General features: G+C 36.9%; 1 protein-coding gene across 2 annotated transcripts in view; it reads left to right on the plus strand.

Moving 5' to 3' along the window:
• Positions 1-15599, plus strand: part of GMDS (GDP-mannose 4,6-dehydratase) — a 393997-nt gene that overhangs the window by 305334 nt on the left and 73064 nt on the right. For both annotated transcript variants that reach the window (XM_078393409.1, XM_072998554.2), the window contains one exon: positions 6404-6500. In XM_078393409.1, the coding sequence (XP_078249535.1) occupies positions 6404-6500 (97 nt within the window). The remainder of the gene's footprint in view (positions 1-6403; positions 6501-15599) is intronic.

Below are 15599 nucleotides of genomic sequence, written 5' to 3' on the forward strand. Positions count from 1 at the left end.
AGATTTATAGATTTTTAAAATATAATTCTGCATGTAGATTTGCAACAGAAATATGCATCGCTTGAAGCATTGATACTAACATGTTTTTATCTGAAATTAACTTATTCTTTGTGAGATGATTTCAAAGTTTTAGGAAAAGCAAACTAAAAATGTTTTGAACACATAAAGAGCTCTAAAAAGTCTCACAGGGACTATCCTTAACCTTATGAAACACTGGAGAATGAATGAATTTAGAGAGCATACATTTTTAAAAGGAAAAAAGTAAAGTGAGATTACTGACAATGATTACTCAGTTCCTGACAGCTTCTTATAGTCCAGATTCCCTCAGATTGGCGGCCTCTCTTTTCACAGCTCCAATAAAGCCACAAGTTCTTGCTTAGCTTTCAAGTATATCAGTCATTCTTTATCATAAGGATGCACAAAGTACAGCCCGTGGGCTTAGGCCTTTTTTCAGGAGCAGACCATTAGAATGGGCAGTTTACTTAAGTGACTACAGTAGTTATTGAAAGTGTTGAAAGTTAGTTGACATGACAGACTTGATTGGATGCCTTTACTTATCTTCAGTTACAAGCCTCTTCCCCGGGTCTCTTTTCCTTTGTAATCAATCAATATTTTCTTTGCTATTTAAACATTCTTTGTTATTTAAACAGCTGTTGGACATTTTTGTCATTTAAATGTCTCCTGCTGTTTCTTCTTCCACCATAATCAATATTACAGTACATGGTTCTCCAAGCTGACTTACATTTATTCTATAGACAGTTACATTTAATATTGAATTAATTTTAATGAAAGTTTCAGGGGATATGGGTAGAAAAATTGATAAACTGTAATTTTTAACAAAAAGAATTACTAGAGTGGAATTGTTGGGGTTCTTAATACTAAGACATTTTATTTCAATAAAATTTTAAATAAACGAAAATAAAAATAATGAACAAGTTCCATCTATCCTCTTGGGACATCCAACTGGCCAGAAAAATGGTCCCAAGTTTTACAGAAGTGGCCCACTCTGCATTAAAAGAATCAGAGTTTGGAAGTAACGTGTTGAAAACAATGGTACTATTTGAGAGTGGTTTTAACCTTGTTTCTTTTGTTTTGAGCAACAAGTCTCAATACCATTATTTTCTGTTTCTTACATAGCAACGTTAATGTTTTGATTCAACAAGTATAATTATTTATTCACATTTAACACGTTGATTGTGAAAGTACTGGATTCCGAAACTTGGGGTAACTAACCAGTAAAGTAATGCATTTATTTTAAAATGTTAGAGGAGACTAACAACAATTAATTGCTTTTCCACAAATTTAACACTGTACCACTGGCTTTAAGATTTCTGAGCTCTGATAAGAATCTAGTGTAGTTTCACAAGGTCACTACTTTAGTTTTAGCTTATTGTAAGCTTGGTTGTTGTGATGAACATTTCAAATAATAAATTGGTGTTGTTAAATCTGTTCCTTTCCCCACAAACTTTATTCAAGTCATTCAAGAGAAGAGTCAATAGTACAAATCCCCGACTGTTTGCCAGGCGTCAGCAGATTACTGTGGAGTACTGAATATAAACAGCCCTAAACAGTAAATGTGGTCCACAATGTGCATAGAGTCCTGAACCTAAGTTCAAATCCCCACTTAGCCGTAGACAGTTACTTTCTCACAAAATAATATGTTCTGCAAGATCATGTGAGGATAAGTGGTAGCAGGGACAATAGATGGTTATATGTATCACTATGCTATTTCAAAAGGGATCATTCCCACAGAGAAAAACCATCCAGAAGTATATAATGTGGCCACAATGGTGAAGATTAAGATCAGTGAATAATCTAATCACTATCCAGCAATCCTTAAATCTATAGCTGGAAGGGTGACATCAGGGCTGATATTCCCATTTGCCAAATGGAACAGATTGTCACTCTCGAATTGGCCTTCTCAGTCACACTAGATGCTGTTCCAAGACCTCTATTCAGTGCACGTTACCATAGTCTCTTGAGACTGAAGGATGCCTACACACTGAATTTGTCTTAGTTTTGCCTAGTTCCTTGCCGCCATGCCCTCCACGTCATGTAATTTTTATCTAAAGCATGAGTGTCAAAATTTCATTTTTCTAAACTTACATGGCTAACAGAGGAATATTCTTTGTGGTTCCTGCTGTCATTTCTCCTTTTTTAAGGTGCAACTTTCAGGGCAACTGACAAAACACTGAGATGGTATGAAAGAGATTGTAAGAACTACATATGACACTTTTTCAGTTTGGGATTGCTCTTTTCTGAAAATGTTTTTCATCTGCTACTTATGTTCACTATCCACATAGCAAAAATGTAGTAAGACAGTAGCTCATAGAAACATTTGGGAATTTTTGCCTTTAGAAAAAATACTTTTACAAAGAGCCAAGCAAGTGTCTTCAGTCTGGCCTTTGTTATCTGGCATGATTACCTTGCTGTTACTGATCGCCGTGCTAAATTGAAGGGTGAGAACATCCTTTTCGATCGGCTTTTATTTTCATCCATAGTCGGATAATTAAGAATTTCTGAACATTAACAAGGAAGGAAGGAAGTGAACAATTAGTGTGGGAGTTCTTTTCTAAACCAAGTCCATCATTTTGCTAGTGGGAAAGCCTCATGCAAAACTTTGTGGTATGCATTAATATTCTGTTGTGCATGCACTAGACAAGCTCCAGTGAAGTGACTAATCTGGCCAATTGGTGAGAAACTTGCAATCCTGAGAAACTGCTTCCTGTAAGAATCTGTATCTCTGTATACTTGTGTCAAGCATTCCTTTATTTCCCCATTTGTAAGGCGATAACTGCTGTTTAGAATATTTTGGAATGATATGTACAACATGTAAAAATTATGAACATATCAAGAAATGCTTCTGAAAACCTGGCTGTGATTTGGGAAGAATAGTCTTAAACTGTTATGTGTAGTTCACTCATAATGAGATGTGGGGTTTATGAGGCAATTCAGAATTAAATGTTGAATATTGTTTGCAGTGCATGTACAGTACTGTATATTATTGTGTTTCCTCTTGCTTTAAGCTGTTAAAAATCTCTCTTTAACATGAATGCACTACAACACCCCAGTTTGCCTCAAATGTTTCTCTGTTTTGGTCTAGCTTATCGTAGGTTTTCTGTCAGTACTCTTATTTTCTTCTTTGTGGTTTTTATTCTGTTTTTTTTAAATTTGATATCTCTATCTTAGAACAAAAACTTTTATAGAGAGGATGTTTTTGTTCTATCAAAACGCTCTGGGCAGAAAATTGGCCAAAATATGAGCGTTGATTTCTCCTTGACTCATCCTTTATTCTTATTAATACTAAAAGCAACAGATGATTGTACAGTGGTGCCTCGCTTAACGGGTGCTCCGTTTAGCGACGAAACCGCATAGTGATTAAGTTTTTGCAATCGCAAAAGCAATTGCATTGCGATGTTTTAAATGGGATTTTTTCACTTTGCGATGATCGGTTCCCTGTTTCGCTTACCGATCATCGCAAAGTGGTGATTTTTTAACAGCTGATCAGCGGTTCCAAAATAGCCGCCGGGTAAAAAAATGGCCATCCGCTGTGTGCAGGGATGGATTTCTCGCTTAAGAGGCAGCGAAAATGGCCGCCGTATGGAGGATCTTCGCTTTAAGGTGAGTTTTAAGCCCATAGGAACACATTAAATAGGTTTTAATGCGTTTCTATGGGCTTTTTAAAATCGCATAGCAACGAAATCGCTTAGCAGCGATTTTTGCTGCACGGATTAACGTCACTATGCAAGGCACCACTGTATTTTTTATTTAAGAGAAAGCCTTCTCTGACATGAGATGCACATTGTAACATTTGAATTAGAGACTCTGATGGGCCATTTTAAAAGGCTCATTATGATCATGAGTCCAGAAGAGTAGTAGTTCCCGAGTTCGGATAACCTATGTGTCTTTGAACTGCAAATCACAGAAGCCTTCACCACTAGTGGACCTGGGTTTCTGGGAGTTGCAATCTAAGAACACCTGGGTTATCCAAGTTTGGGATCCACTCGTCTGAAGAAATCTCATGGCATAATTTCAAGTATCTCCAAGTCATTTAGAGTACATTCTACTGCTGTTGCTACATAAAAGTTAATGGGTTTCTTACTGCTTTCCCCTGAATCAGCAAAAGCCTACCAGGAAATATATATTATATTGACAAAAAAATATTTCAGCCATTGTGCCATTTAATGGGGAAAGTTGAAAGTGAGAGCAGTTACTGACAAACTACCTTGATGTAACCTAGGAATTCCTTAGAGGTTGCCCTTATATTTCTTGCTAGAGAGTACTTTCCTCTATTTTTCTTTTGATAATTAGGATGTTTATAGTTTTCTAGCTATGATTCATGTGAGTGTTTGACATAGTGTTTGTTAGCATACGGGCCGAAATCCTGGTTGTTTAGGGTAGAGCGTTGCACTAAAATAGGCCCATTGAATCAGTGGGAATTTGGTAAGTCATCTCCTCTGCAAGTTTTATTGATGTAAATAGGCATACTCTAGTTGTGACTTACTACACTAAAGTAAGTCACAACTAGAATAGGCTCATTTGTATCAATAAAACTTGCTGAGATGACTCACCAAATCCCCACTCATTCAATGATCCTATTCTCATGTGACTTACTACCATAAGCAATAAGATTTCAGATTTTTAAAATACTTTGGGAACGGAATCTCCCTCCCTGCAAAGATACTTCAAATCCATATAATGTTCTTCTTCTGATAAGCAAAATTCATCCTTGCTTCCCATGCCAGTGTCCTCACTAGAGGTCTGCATGGCAGAGGGTGGAAGTGTTTGATGTTCCAAGGAAACAAAATGCACACAGGGCCCTCTGAGTTTAAGGGAAACAGAGGGGATTTCAACCTTATGCAAGCATATGTACACCGTTTGTTCATTCTGGTTGCAGTTCACCCCACCGAACATGAGGCCTAATCATTCCTGTGTTCCATTTCAGCATTTTTAAAGAGGCAGGCAATAAGCAAGAGTGATTGTGTGAACAGACCATATGCTAGTCCACTAAATAGAGTCAAAATTTCCCCCTTTTGAAGCCCAGCATGTGTTTTTAGATAGTACTCTAGAAAAGTATTTAGCTAGTGCCATAGCGTACAAAACAAAAGAGGGCTATACAAAAAAAAAAAAAAAAAAAAAGACCAGTCAGAAAGTTTGTTTAAAAATAGCAAGCCAAAGTGTTATGAGGGAGGAAACGCAGTATGAAGCAAAATGGAACATAATTAGATGTCTGGTTTTCAGTCTATTGTTCAAAGTCATTACTCAAGTGTTCCTTTTCAGTAGATTATAAAACTGATTACAAAGCAGATGGGAGATTGCTTGTGACTCTGGTATTGCTAAGGCTGGAAGAACAAATGCTAACAACATATTAGGTAACAGCTTTAATTTAAGGAAAAACAAAAATCAAAGAGCATATTAAGTCATATTTTTATTTTAAGCTTCATATCAAATAATGAATTAATATCTTCATGTATATTTTATATGTATGCGTATGTGTTTTATTTTATAGTTCTGTCGTTCAATGGCCAAATCCAGTGACAGTTTACACTGGCAATGTGCATAAATCTTGGCAGCAAATTGCCACAATAAGTCAGACTTGGTGTTTGCTGTTACACACTGAATAACCCAGTGCAGAGAGCATATGCCTACACTGACTTCTGAATTTGCAGCCATTTGCTGCTGGGATTTATCCTCTTATACCAGCAGGCAGATTTTTATGGCCCCATAATGACTAACTCTTGAGGCCTAATCTTTCATGGACAAGTGTCCTCATGTGCCATGAAATGGAAGATCAATATATATAAATACTGTACCCACTGACAGTGTTTTATTTCTGTGACATCATATGTAACTTCAAACCAACGATAATACTATGTGTCTGTCAAAGTGAGCTGTAGTGGACAAAAGCTTCTGCTGCAGGGCCAGCTCAAGATATTTTCTTGCTTCAGACAAAGAACAAAATGGCGTCCCCCCCCCCTGATTCTATGCAAAGAAATTGACCAGAGTAGCAATCAGATTTTTACTTCAATGCAAGTTACCCCTGCTTCACATGACAGCAATAGAATAGGTTAAGGGGCACAAAACAGGCTGTGTGCTACAGATAGAACTCTGTACCCCTGGCCTTCCTCAGGATCTGCTGCCTAAGACAAATTCTTTATTCTACTTTATGGTAGGCTAGCCCTAGCTACAACTCAAGTATATAACTAAAACTTGAAATATGGAAGCCCATTATTCTTCCAGTCTGGCCAAGCCTCTGTTTTTACTTCTGTGACTGGTGAATGTATATAGCCTTGTAGAGTGAATTTACACCAACCTTGTTGCCTTAGAAGTAGCAAGCGCAGCACTCCTGTATTTAGACCAGTGAAGTCACAATGATGTGATTAAATGTTTGTTATATTTATAGGTGGGAAGGCAAGAATGAAAATGAAGTGGGCAGATGCAAAGAAACTGGCAAGATCCATGTGACGGTCAATCATAAATACTACAGGCCAACTGAAGTGGTAAGCACAGGCATTCTTACAGCTTTGCAGATAAAAGAAGTCACCAATTTACTGCATTTGAGCAGATATTTGCAAAAGGGTTTTGATTGCTGATTTTCAATCTTTATAAACAATTGGAAAGTTTCTGAAACATCTACATTATCCTAGCCAAAGAAACAGGAAATGAAGCCGAGAAATCAAGATCATTGAATAGTTGATCTCTTTCTAACCCTGCACTGATCTAAACAAAAATGTTGATGTGGACATTCTTTTCACTTCCATATTATTATTGAAAAGTAAATAAATTCCTGATACAGAGGAAATCATGGAGATGATAGTTCTATTTCTAACCTTTGAAGATAACAAATAATGCATCAGTAGTCTACATGTCAGGGACGTGGTGGCGCTGCGGGTTAAACCGCTGAAGCTTCTGTGCTGCAAGGTCGGAAGACCTGCAGTCGTATAATGGAATCCACATGACCGAGTGAGCCCCCATCGCTTGTCCCAGCCCCCGCCAACCTAGCGGTTCAAAAGCATGCAAAATGCAAAAATGCGAGTAGATAAATAGGTACCACCTCGGTGGGAAGGTAAATGGCATTCTGTGTCTAGTCACACTGGCCACGTGACCACAGAGGATTGTCTGCGGACAAACGCTAGCTCTGTGGGTTGGAAACGGAGATGAGCACTGCCACCTAGAGTCGGACACAACTGGACAAATTGTCAAGGTGAACCTTTACCTAGTCTACAAGTCAGTCTACAAATAAGGCAAAGTTTGTGTTGTCTTGCAATTATTTTCTGAGAACTGGTTCTGACCCATAAAGCCTTAGGTTTCTTGGTATCTACAAACCTTATAAATCTGTGAGTTGACACATACTGTTGGGATCAAATCTGGTAAACGGTGGTGATTGAAAAAATAAACAGTAGTCTTGTCAGGGGCTGGGGACAGACTACTGAGTGCTTCTTTACTTCCCATTCTCTATTTCCTCAGAATGTTGGCTGGCTGGCCATTGTTGGAAGCAGCTCCTTAATTAAATGTATCTTTGTTCTGATCCAGCAAAGCAAATCTTGGTATTCTGGCAAGTTGAATGGTAATATCTATGAACAGCCCAGAGCAGTTTTTGTTAACTAAAGAGTATATTTTTATATTTTTTGTGTCATGTGGAATTTTCTATGTAATACTCTGAGATGCCCTGAATCTATGAAATAAGACAAGAATAAATGAAGAACTGGAACTTATTATATTGGTAACATGTAGGATTTTATAGAAGGGATTTCTTTTCTCTTGCTGTCCAAACTGTCTTGATGATGGCATTAACAACTGGCTTTTACTGCCAGCCTCAGAAACCCTACAGGATATATGAGTTTTTTTAAAAAAATCTTTCCGGTTAGAAACAGAGCTTGAGATTGTATTGTGAATCAGGTCTTTGCCAATTTGATTATAAGGATGTTCCGTTTGCAAAACAAAACAAAAACAAAAAATAACCAAAGCATCTTATGTTTAGGTTTATAAAATTCATTAAGTAGTAAATGTCTTTCCTAGTACCAGTAGATTTGTTTTTCTTGTTCAATGCATTTTCTCCACATATGCTGCCAGTACTCTTCTGTTTACTGTATGCCTAAATAAAGTGCAGGAGCAGGTGATACTTTTAATATACCACTAAATATCAAGCAAACTACAGACAGCTAGCTTTCAGTAATAACTCATCTTCTTCAGGCTGTGCATCCAGAACTTTGGTGTTCAAATAAGAGTGCCAAGTCAAAAAATGTCCCCAAATTATAAATCTGTTATTTTAGGAGGAGCATAATCCTTTCAAGGGCAGGCAAGATAATCCCCAACCAGCCAGGGGAGCCTTCTAACAGCAAGGTTTCCATCTTGTCAGGATTGAGTTACAACCTGTTTGCCCTCATTGAAGCCAGGCTACACTCAAGAGCCTGGACAGTGTCCACTACAGCTGAAGAAAAAGAGAGATAGAGCTGTGTATCATCAGTATATTGATGGATATCAATTGGCTCTAGTATGCATTAATTAGAATAAATCAAGCAATTGGTTATAATATTAATGCCATATATTGCAAATCCTAGTCATCCAAAGCCCTCCCTCTTCTCTTTAAATTCCACTAAACTATGGTGCAGTTCCAGCAAGGAGCCATGAAGAAGCAGAGAGAGGGCTTTCTTCCTATCTTCTCTCAAGAGAATATATTGGGAGGACTATGTCTCTTGGACTACAGACCCTAGCTTTCTCAAGAGCTATTGGCATTGCAGTTGCAACTGGAAAAGTTGTATTTCCAAGAAGCCCTAGTGCCTTCATAAAAGATGTGGTTATCTGTTCTAAATATAGGTGGATGTCCAGATGTCTTCAATTGGTTCAGGATGTTTTCAGGATGTTCAGGTGTCAATTGCCACTTTGGATTAACTCCCTAGTTTTCATTTGATCAATGAACTTTATTTTTAACTTGCAGAAATTACATAAACATATCATGCAACCTAAAGATAGAAACAAAATTGGGAGGGAAGAAGAGAGGTGTTATGAAAGATATGATTAGCATGGATTAGAGATTTTTTTTCCTGACTCTGAGAGGCCTTGGTGTGTATGCAGGTTACCTTTTAATGTGTGTTCCTTTAGTGTCATTATTAGCCTCACTCTTCCTCTAAATTCTCCCTAGTTCTTTCCCTCTGCACAGACCACAAATTACATCATGGTATAGGGAAAATGTGACTCAATGGAGGAAAGAAATCATGATGGCCAGACATCAAGTTTAAAAGACTGTTTGCATACAGAATTACCAGAAGTGGATTAACAATACATGATTAAGAACAGAGCTCATTAGAGCATAGCTACAAATATGGTGCAGTTCAACAGTGTATGCTAATAGACACAGTTTGCTGAGAATCTCACTTTTGAATGTGGCAACTCTCCTTACAGTTGCAAACATATACTGGAAAGTGTGTAAGTAATATTAATGACGTGTGAAACACCAGAAAAAGCTGAATAAGGGGTTCAAATCTCTTTAGCTCCCTGCCCTTCTTCTTGCCTTTTAAAAGAAGAGTTCATTGTGAAAGCTAAGAAAAATGGTAACTCGTATATTCTTTCCAACTAGAGGATTTTCAACTATGATTTGATATTGTGCCATGGCACCATTTCTTTGTTTTTAAAACCCCCTTTATTTATTTATTTATTTATTTATTTATTTATTTATTTATTTACATCATCATCATCATCATCATCATCATCATCATCATCATCATTATTATTATTATTATTATTATTATTATTATTATTATTATTATTATTATTATTATTATTATTAATGCTGCTTAAAGGATTTCCAGTATGATAAAGCCCTTAAGGTTTGGTTTTTAGTTGATTCAGCATTCAAAACATGTCTGGTCAGTAGCTTGTCACCAGTTCCAGGCTTGAGACACATTTCAGAAGCTTTCTGAGAAGTACTGAGCTTCCTAAGAGGTATCTTGAAACAGTCATCATACTAAGTCATTACATCTCATAATTGCTTCACTACTTCAGAGTGGCTATATTTCTCCTCTCTTAAGAGGACTGTTGCTTTACTGAAGCACTTGCCCATCATGTGTTTGTTTTATCCAGCAGAAAATTTTATATCTGCTTCTTTAACAATCAGAAATACATTTCATTTTGTTTCTTATATTGCCTGCCTTGAAACAGAACAATTTTCTCACCATTGTATGAAAGGAATATGTTTTTGTTGAAATACAGTAATTGCGATAACATTTCCCCCTATCCTGAAACTGTATTTTTATCCTTTCCTGTCTCTCTCACATGTGTGTTTCAGTATTTATATCAGACAATTTTGATGTGACTCCTTGTTTAAACTTTAGTTGGATTTTTAAAAATACATCTCTTTATGGCTTACACTAATCTTTACATCCTTACATCTTTAATTTGGCCTCACTTGCCCTTTTTTTCTTTGGACATCACCAGAATATACTTTGCATTTTTAGCCTCTTTGGGAAAAATGATTTTTAATACTCAGCTCTACATTTCCCAGACTTCACCAGATTCCAGTAAAACGCTCCTCAGGGCATATCAAATTCCCCCCAAGTCAGCTCTCCTTAAGTCCAAAGCACTTGTGGTGCTTCATACTCTGAAGAATTATGATGCTTCAAAATATAATGAAACTGATCAGAAAATCATAGTTCTTTCTCTTACTTTTTGCATAAGTTTCCCATTTCCTACATTTTTTATTCCAAATGGGCCTTAACGTTCAAAAGTGAGTCAACGTTGTTCAAAAAGCTTTATAAGAAAGACAGTTTCTATTGTTTAAATGTGAAATATCCTAATACTTTATAGCCCATATTTTTGGTGAAGACGTACATCTTACTACACAAAGAAGAGTGATTTTAAGCTTGTCCTTTCCCATGACTAATAACATTGCATTTGTTTTAGCCTCCTGATAGACCTGTTTTATCTATAAGCGAAAAAACTTTCTTTACCCAAACCAGAGGTTTACGTCAACGCCTGAAAATCACTACTTTAGTAAATGATTGTCTTTCTGAACCGAATCACTATGTTAGCCAAAATATTTATATAATTGCTTACTTTAGACTCAACATTAAACTTTACCCAGAGTTACTACCCAGCCAGTTTAAAACTGACCTGGGTTTTTTCAAGCCTGTCATAGTCAACATCCTGATTCTGAAGAAAAATTATTTGTATCTGTAGATGATGGGCAGTTTAGGGACTGGTCTTTGGAAACCTAATAACTCTCATTTGCCCTCAGCTCTCATTTTATGTAGGCTCTGAGTTGGTTACACATTATAGTGTGCCAGTGAATTTTCCTAGTTATTTCATGTTTCAAGCATGTTTTAAATGGTTTTTTAAAACAGTATTTTTATAATCAGTTTATTAGGCTGCTAAATCAAGATTCAAAGGAAATAAGGTTAGTAACAAGGGTATTGCTATTAATTAGTAAAGAAGAAACACTCTGATAATTTGACAAATGTTGTAGAATACAGAGCATCAGGAACTATATTGTCCCATGCAAATAGATCTATTTTATTTTCTTCTTTATATCCTATACCTCTTATGTCTTGATCTTCTCTTACTGTATTTGCTAGCAGCACTCTTGGCCACAGGAGCAGAATATAAAATAGAGATGTGAGATTTCTCATCGGTCAGGAAAGTGCAGATTGCTAATAATCTATTTTTTCATGTCTCCTTGAATTATATAGTTTTTGTCATGATATGCCCTCCTTTCTGTATGACAGCAGCTATTGATGTACCTCATAACTTTCTCCTTACCTCATCCTCTACTTTTCTAACCTGCTGGAGTAACAATGTCACTGTGACATTTAATATTGTGAAACCTGGAAAATACTACTGCTAAAGTCATCCCGCATGGTGCACTACTCAGTTAAACAGTTGTTGCCCATTGTGTCATCCTATTTCACCTCCCCATTTTTCCAGCCTCTCACATTGCTGACCCTGCTTCCCACCCTGACTATGGCTCACCCCCATCCTTGTCATTCCTGAGCTTTTAAAACCAGCCATGAGTCATCTGTGATCTGCATGTATTCATTGATCTTCCTGAGAACAACAACCTGTCCCTCTAAATCTGCTATCTGATCCCTTCTAACTGACAGCTCTCAGCCCCCAAAAGGTATACTCTTACTTCCTCAGATCTAAGTCAAAACTGTCCTGCCCTGTGAATGTGGTGTCTTGCTTGCCAGTTACATCACAGAAAGCTGGATCAAGTAGTTAACTGTTTTAAACGATCTGGAAAGGGAAGAGATGGGAAAGAAAGGGCCTTTGTTTTAATTGCTCATTTTTGCTGTCACTTGACAACAGAGCCAACAATATCCACACCCAGAGAGCTGTGGACACAATGCATGCTTACTGTTAGTGACCCCTAGGAAGTGCTGGCCAGATGTTTTTCCTTAAGTAAGCTAATAATTTTAAGCATACCTAGTATTATGTGATAGCAGTGGAGTAACTCATAACCTTGCCATGCTAGGTGGCAATTTCTAGGAGTTCTTCTCCCCCCCCCCCAAAAAAAAGTAATTTTAGAAGCTCTGGTCCTCTGTGTGACTTACAGAAAATTGTCTTAAATGGAACATAGTAATTGTAGTCATAATTATAGCTAGTTTTCTGTGCAGTTAAGGAAGTTAAGGATAGACATTGGTTATTGTTGGGTAGTTGGATCTGGCTGTAGCTCTTACCACTTCTGAAATGTTGACTTAACCTTTAAGGGAAAAATGTTTTTTTTTTTTTAATAATCCAAATGTTAAATCCAAAATTTATTCCTTACCAGAGAAGGCCCATTGAATAAATCTACTGAATCTGAGCAAAACATGCATGGGAAGTCCTGGTCTTTCAATTGCACATTATGCACACTTTTATTCTTCCATTGTGTCTGTTCTCAGAAATTGCGCATTCACTAATGCAATAAAATTGCTAAAGAAAAAGATAATCCCTTTCCCTTTCTACCTGTGGTGGCATCTACAGTACCTCACCGTTGTGCTAAGTGCCCACTTTTTCCTTCATGTAAAGTAGTTGGAAAAATCAATTAATGGTCAATTTAGCATAATTTCTTTAAATATAAAAACAAAAAGACATTTTGATTGGAAAATCCCATTTGAAGAATTAAAGAAAATGTGTATACTAGAGGTGAGGGTATTCATATTCATATTCGTATACGAATATCGCCGCACAGGTGGCGTTAACAAGGGTCCAGCTCCATAGGGCCAGACGGTCCACTCACCGATCCAATGCAGATGGCACGATTCTACCAATGGCTCCACAGCGCACGGTCCGCTCACCACTCCTGACAGGAGGCAGGAGGACAAGCCTCTCTGCAAGGTCAAAGAGTGGTGAGCAGATCACGCGCTGCAGAGCCATTGGCAGAATTGCGCCATCTGCGTCCACAGCGGATTGGTGAGTGGACTGTCTGGCCCCATGGGGCTCGACCCTCGTTAACGCCACCTGTGCAGGGATATTCATATTCGTATACAAATACGAATACCCCCATCCATACACATGAAAGCTAATGAAAATAAAATGAAAATCTGTTTTACAAGTTAGATTATCAGTATTTTTTTTTTATTTAGGATAAATTATCTAGGGAGATACTATCCTGATAATATATGTAACTGTTTCCATTTCACATGTTAGGTTCCATTACAATAAGTATTTTCTAAAACAAATTGGAATCCAGTGAAACAGTTATGCTTGCGTAAATCTGTCTGCATAAATTTCAGTGGTGAATTGCTGCAAGTTAAGAATTCAATATAGAGATTTGCTGTGGCATGCCAAGTCATGCTGACAGTGCTTGACAGTGCATACTTATGCTAACTTCTTAACTTACAGCAGTTCTCAGCTCAAATTGACTAACACTGGCCAGTGTTAGGACTCTGGTCATTCTGCTGACATTGTTTAAAAAATGGATATGCAATTAGATAAGGGTTATAAGGGTTATTTTTCCTTATATAAAATCTGAAATACTTCTGAAGTCTTAAACTTCTTTACTGATGAAAGCAGTATACTAAAGAAAATTCTTGGCTCATAAATTAACATTAACTCTTAGGAGTATGGCTCAGATGTTAGAATTTAGGGTTTAAACTGTAGCCTGAAATAGCTATGAATAATGACATCTTAAGACATCTACACTTACATTAAAAGAATGGCAGGACTGATCCTACCATTGGGCAGAAGCATCTACTTCAGATGCTGGAGGCTAGGTATGGAATAATAGCAAAATGTTGGAAAACAGATGTGTCTGGGATGCAGCATGGATGCCCTGTGCATCTTTAGCCTACTTATAACCTCAGTTGAAGTGGCAGATATAATTCTGACACCAGTTTTGAATCTGAAATCATTTATCTATGTAGTGAACATCCACCTATAGCATAATTGAGGGGTTCATCTTTGCCCCAAGCAGGAAACTCTTATGGACCAACCTCCCTTCATTGCCCTGCACATTTCAGCTGTTGCCTCACGCTACTAAATTACTCTTGCTTAACATATGCTGGAAGCAGCTCCACCATTAATTGAAGTTGAGGCAAGTTTAAGATGTGCTCTCTGGGACTGGCTAGCTGGCATCAGGGCATGGAGAGAAAACACTTGTTGGGGAGGGGGAGAGAGAGAGACTTATGGCAAGGAGGGGTAGTTGGAGGTAGATTAAGCAGTCAATCGATTGTCCCCTGAAAATGCCCACCCTACAATATCATTGCAATGCAAACACAGAGTTAGAAACAGGATGTTATCATACTAACTTGTATTTCTACTATTTATTAATATATTTAAGTTGTTTATTTAGACTGCTAAACTAAGTATTGCCTTTAAATTTTATCTGTAGGTGAGTTTTGTGGCTAAACAACAAGTAAAACAAAAATGTTTCCACAGCTGTTATGAAATGCTACAACACTTTTATCTGTTGTTGAAGCCCTGAAATGAGTTATTGAAATTGAAAACAAATCCTTTCACAATCTACCAGCATCTTTTTCCAAATCAGACTATTTCTTTCTCTTTTTTATACAAGCTATTACACTGTACTGAAATTCAATCATGTTTAAGAAAGATCATATTAACAACAATTTTCAATAAATATTTTAAATAAGATAGAGATATTACGGACAAGTCTTATACAAATGAATCCTTAAATATTGTAACACCTATGGAATTAATATTTTTCAGAACATTATATATCAAGAGATCTTCATCTGGAAAGAGTAAAGGAAAGTTAAAAATGACCACTATCTAATTTCTAGTCCCAACTAGAGTAGACCTATTGACTCAAAGGGATTAATGTGTGATTTAACATTCAACAATTCAGTTATTTTAGTCTTGTTTGGGTCTAGCAATGGGATATTGAACAATAATTATTTTTCTTCAGTTTGATTCTCAAAAAAGTTTTCTGCATTTTTCTTTTCCTGGAAAATTCTTTTAATGGATTGAATTTGGCTTGTTATATATCTCTTTTTTAAGAGACATTTAAATCTCTTCATTTCCTGTTAGCATTTTTCTTGATCCTCCTGAACTCTGTTTTTTGTTTGTTTGTTTGTTTGTTTGTTTGTTTGTTTGTTTGTTTGTCAGTCAGGGGTGGGGGGAGGATTAGAAATTGACTGTGATGATCCCATTGTTAACAAAGG

Source organism: Pogona vitticeps, chromosome 4 (genome assembly GCF_051106095.1).
Source record: "Pogona vitticeps strain Pit_001003342236 chromosome 4, PviZW2.1, whole genome shotgun sequence".
Classification (NCBI taxonomy): domain Eukaryota; kingdom Metazoa; phylum Chordata; class Lepidosauria; order Squamata; family Agamidae; genus Pogona; species Pogona vitticeps.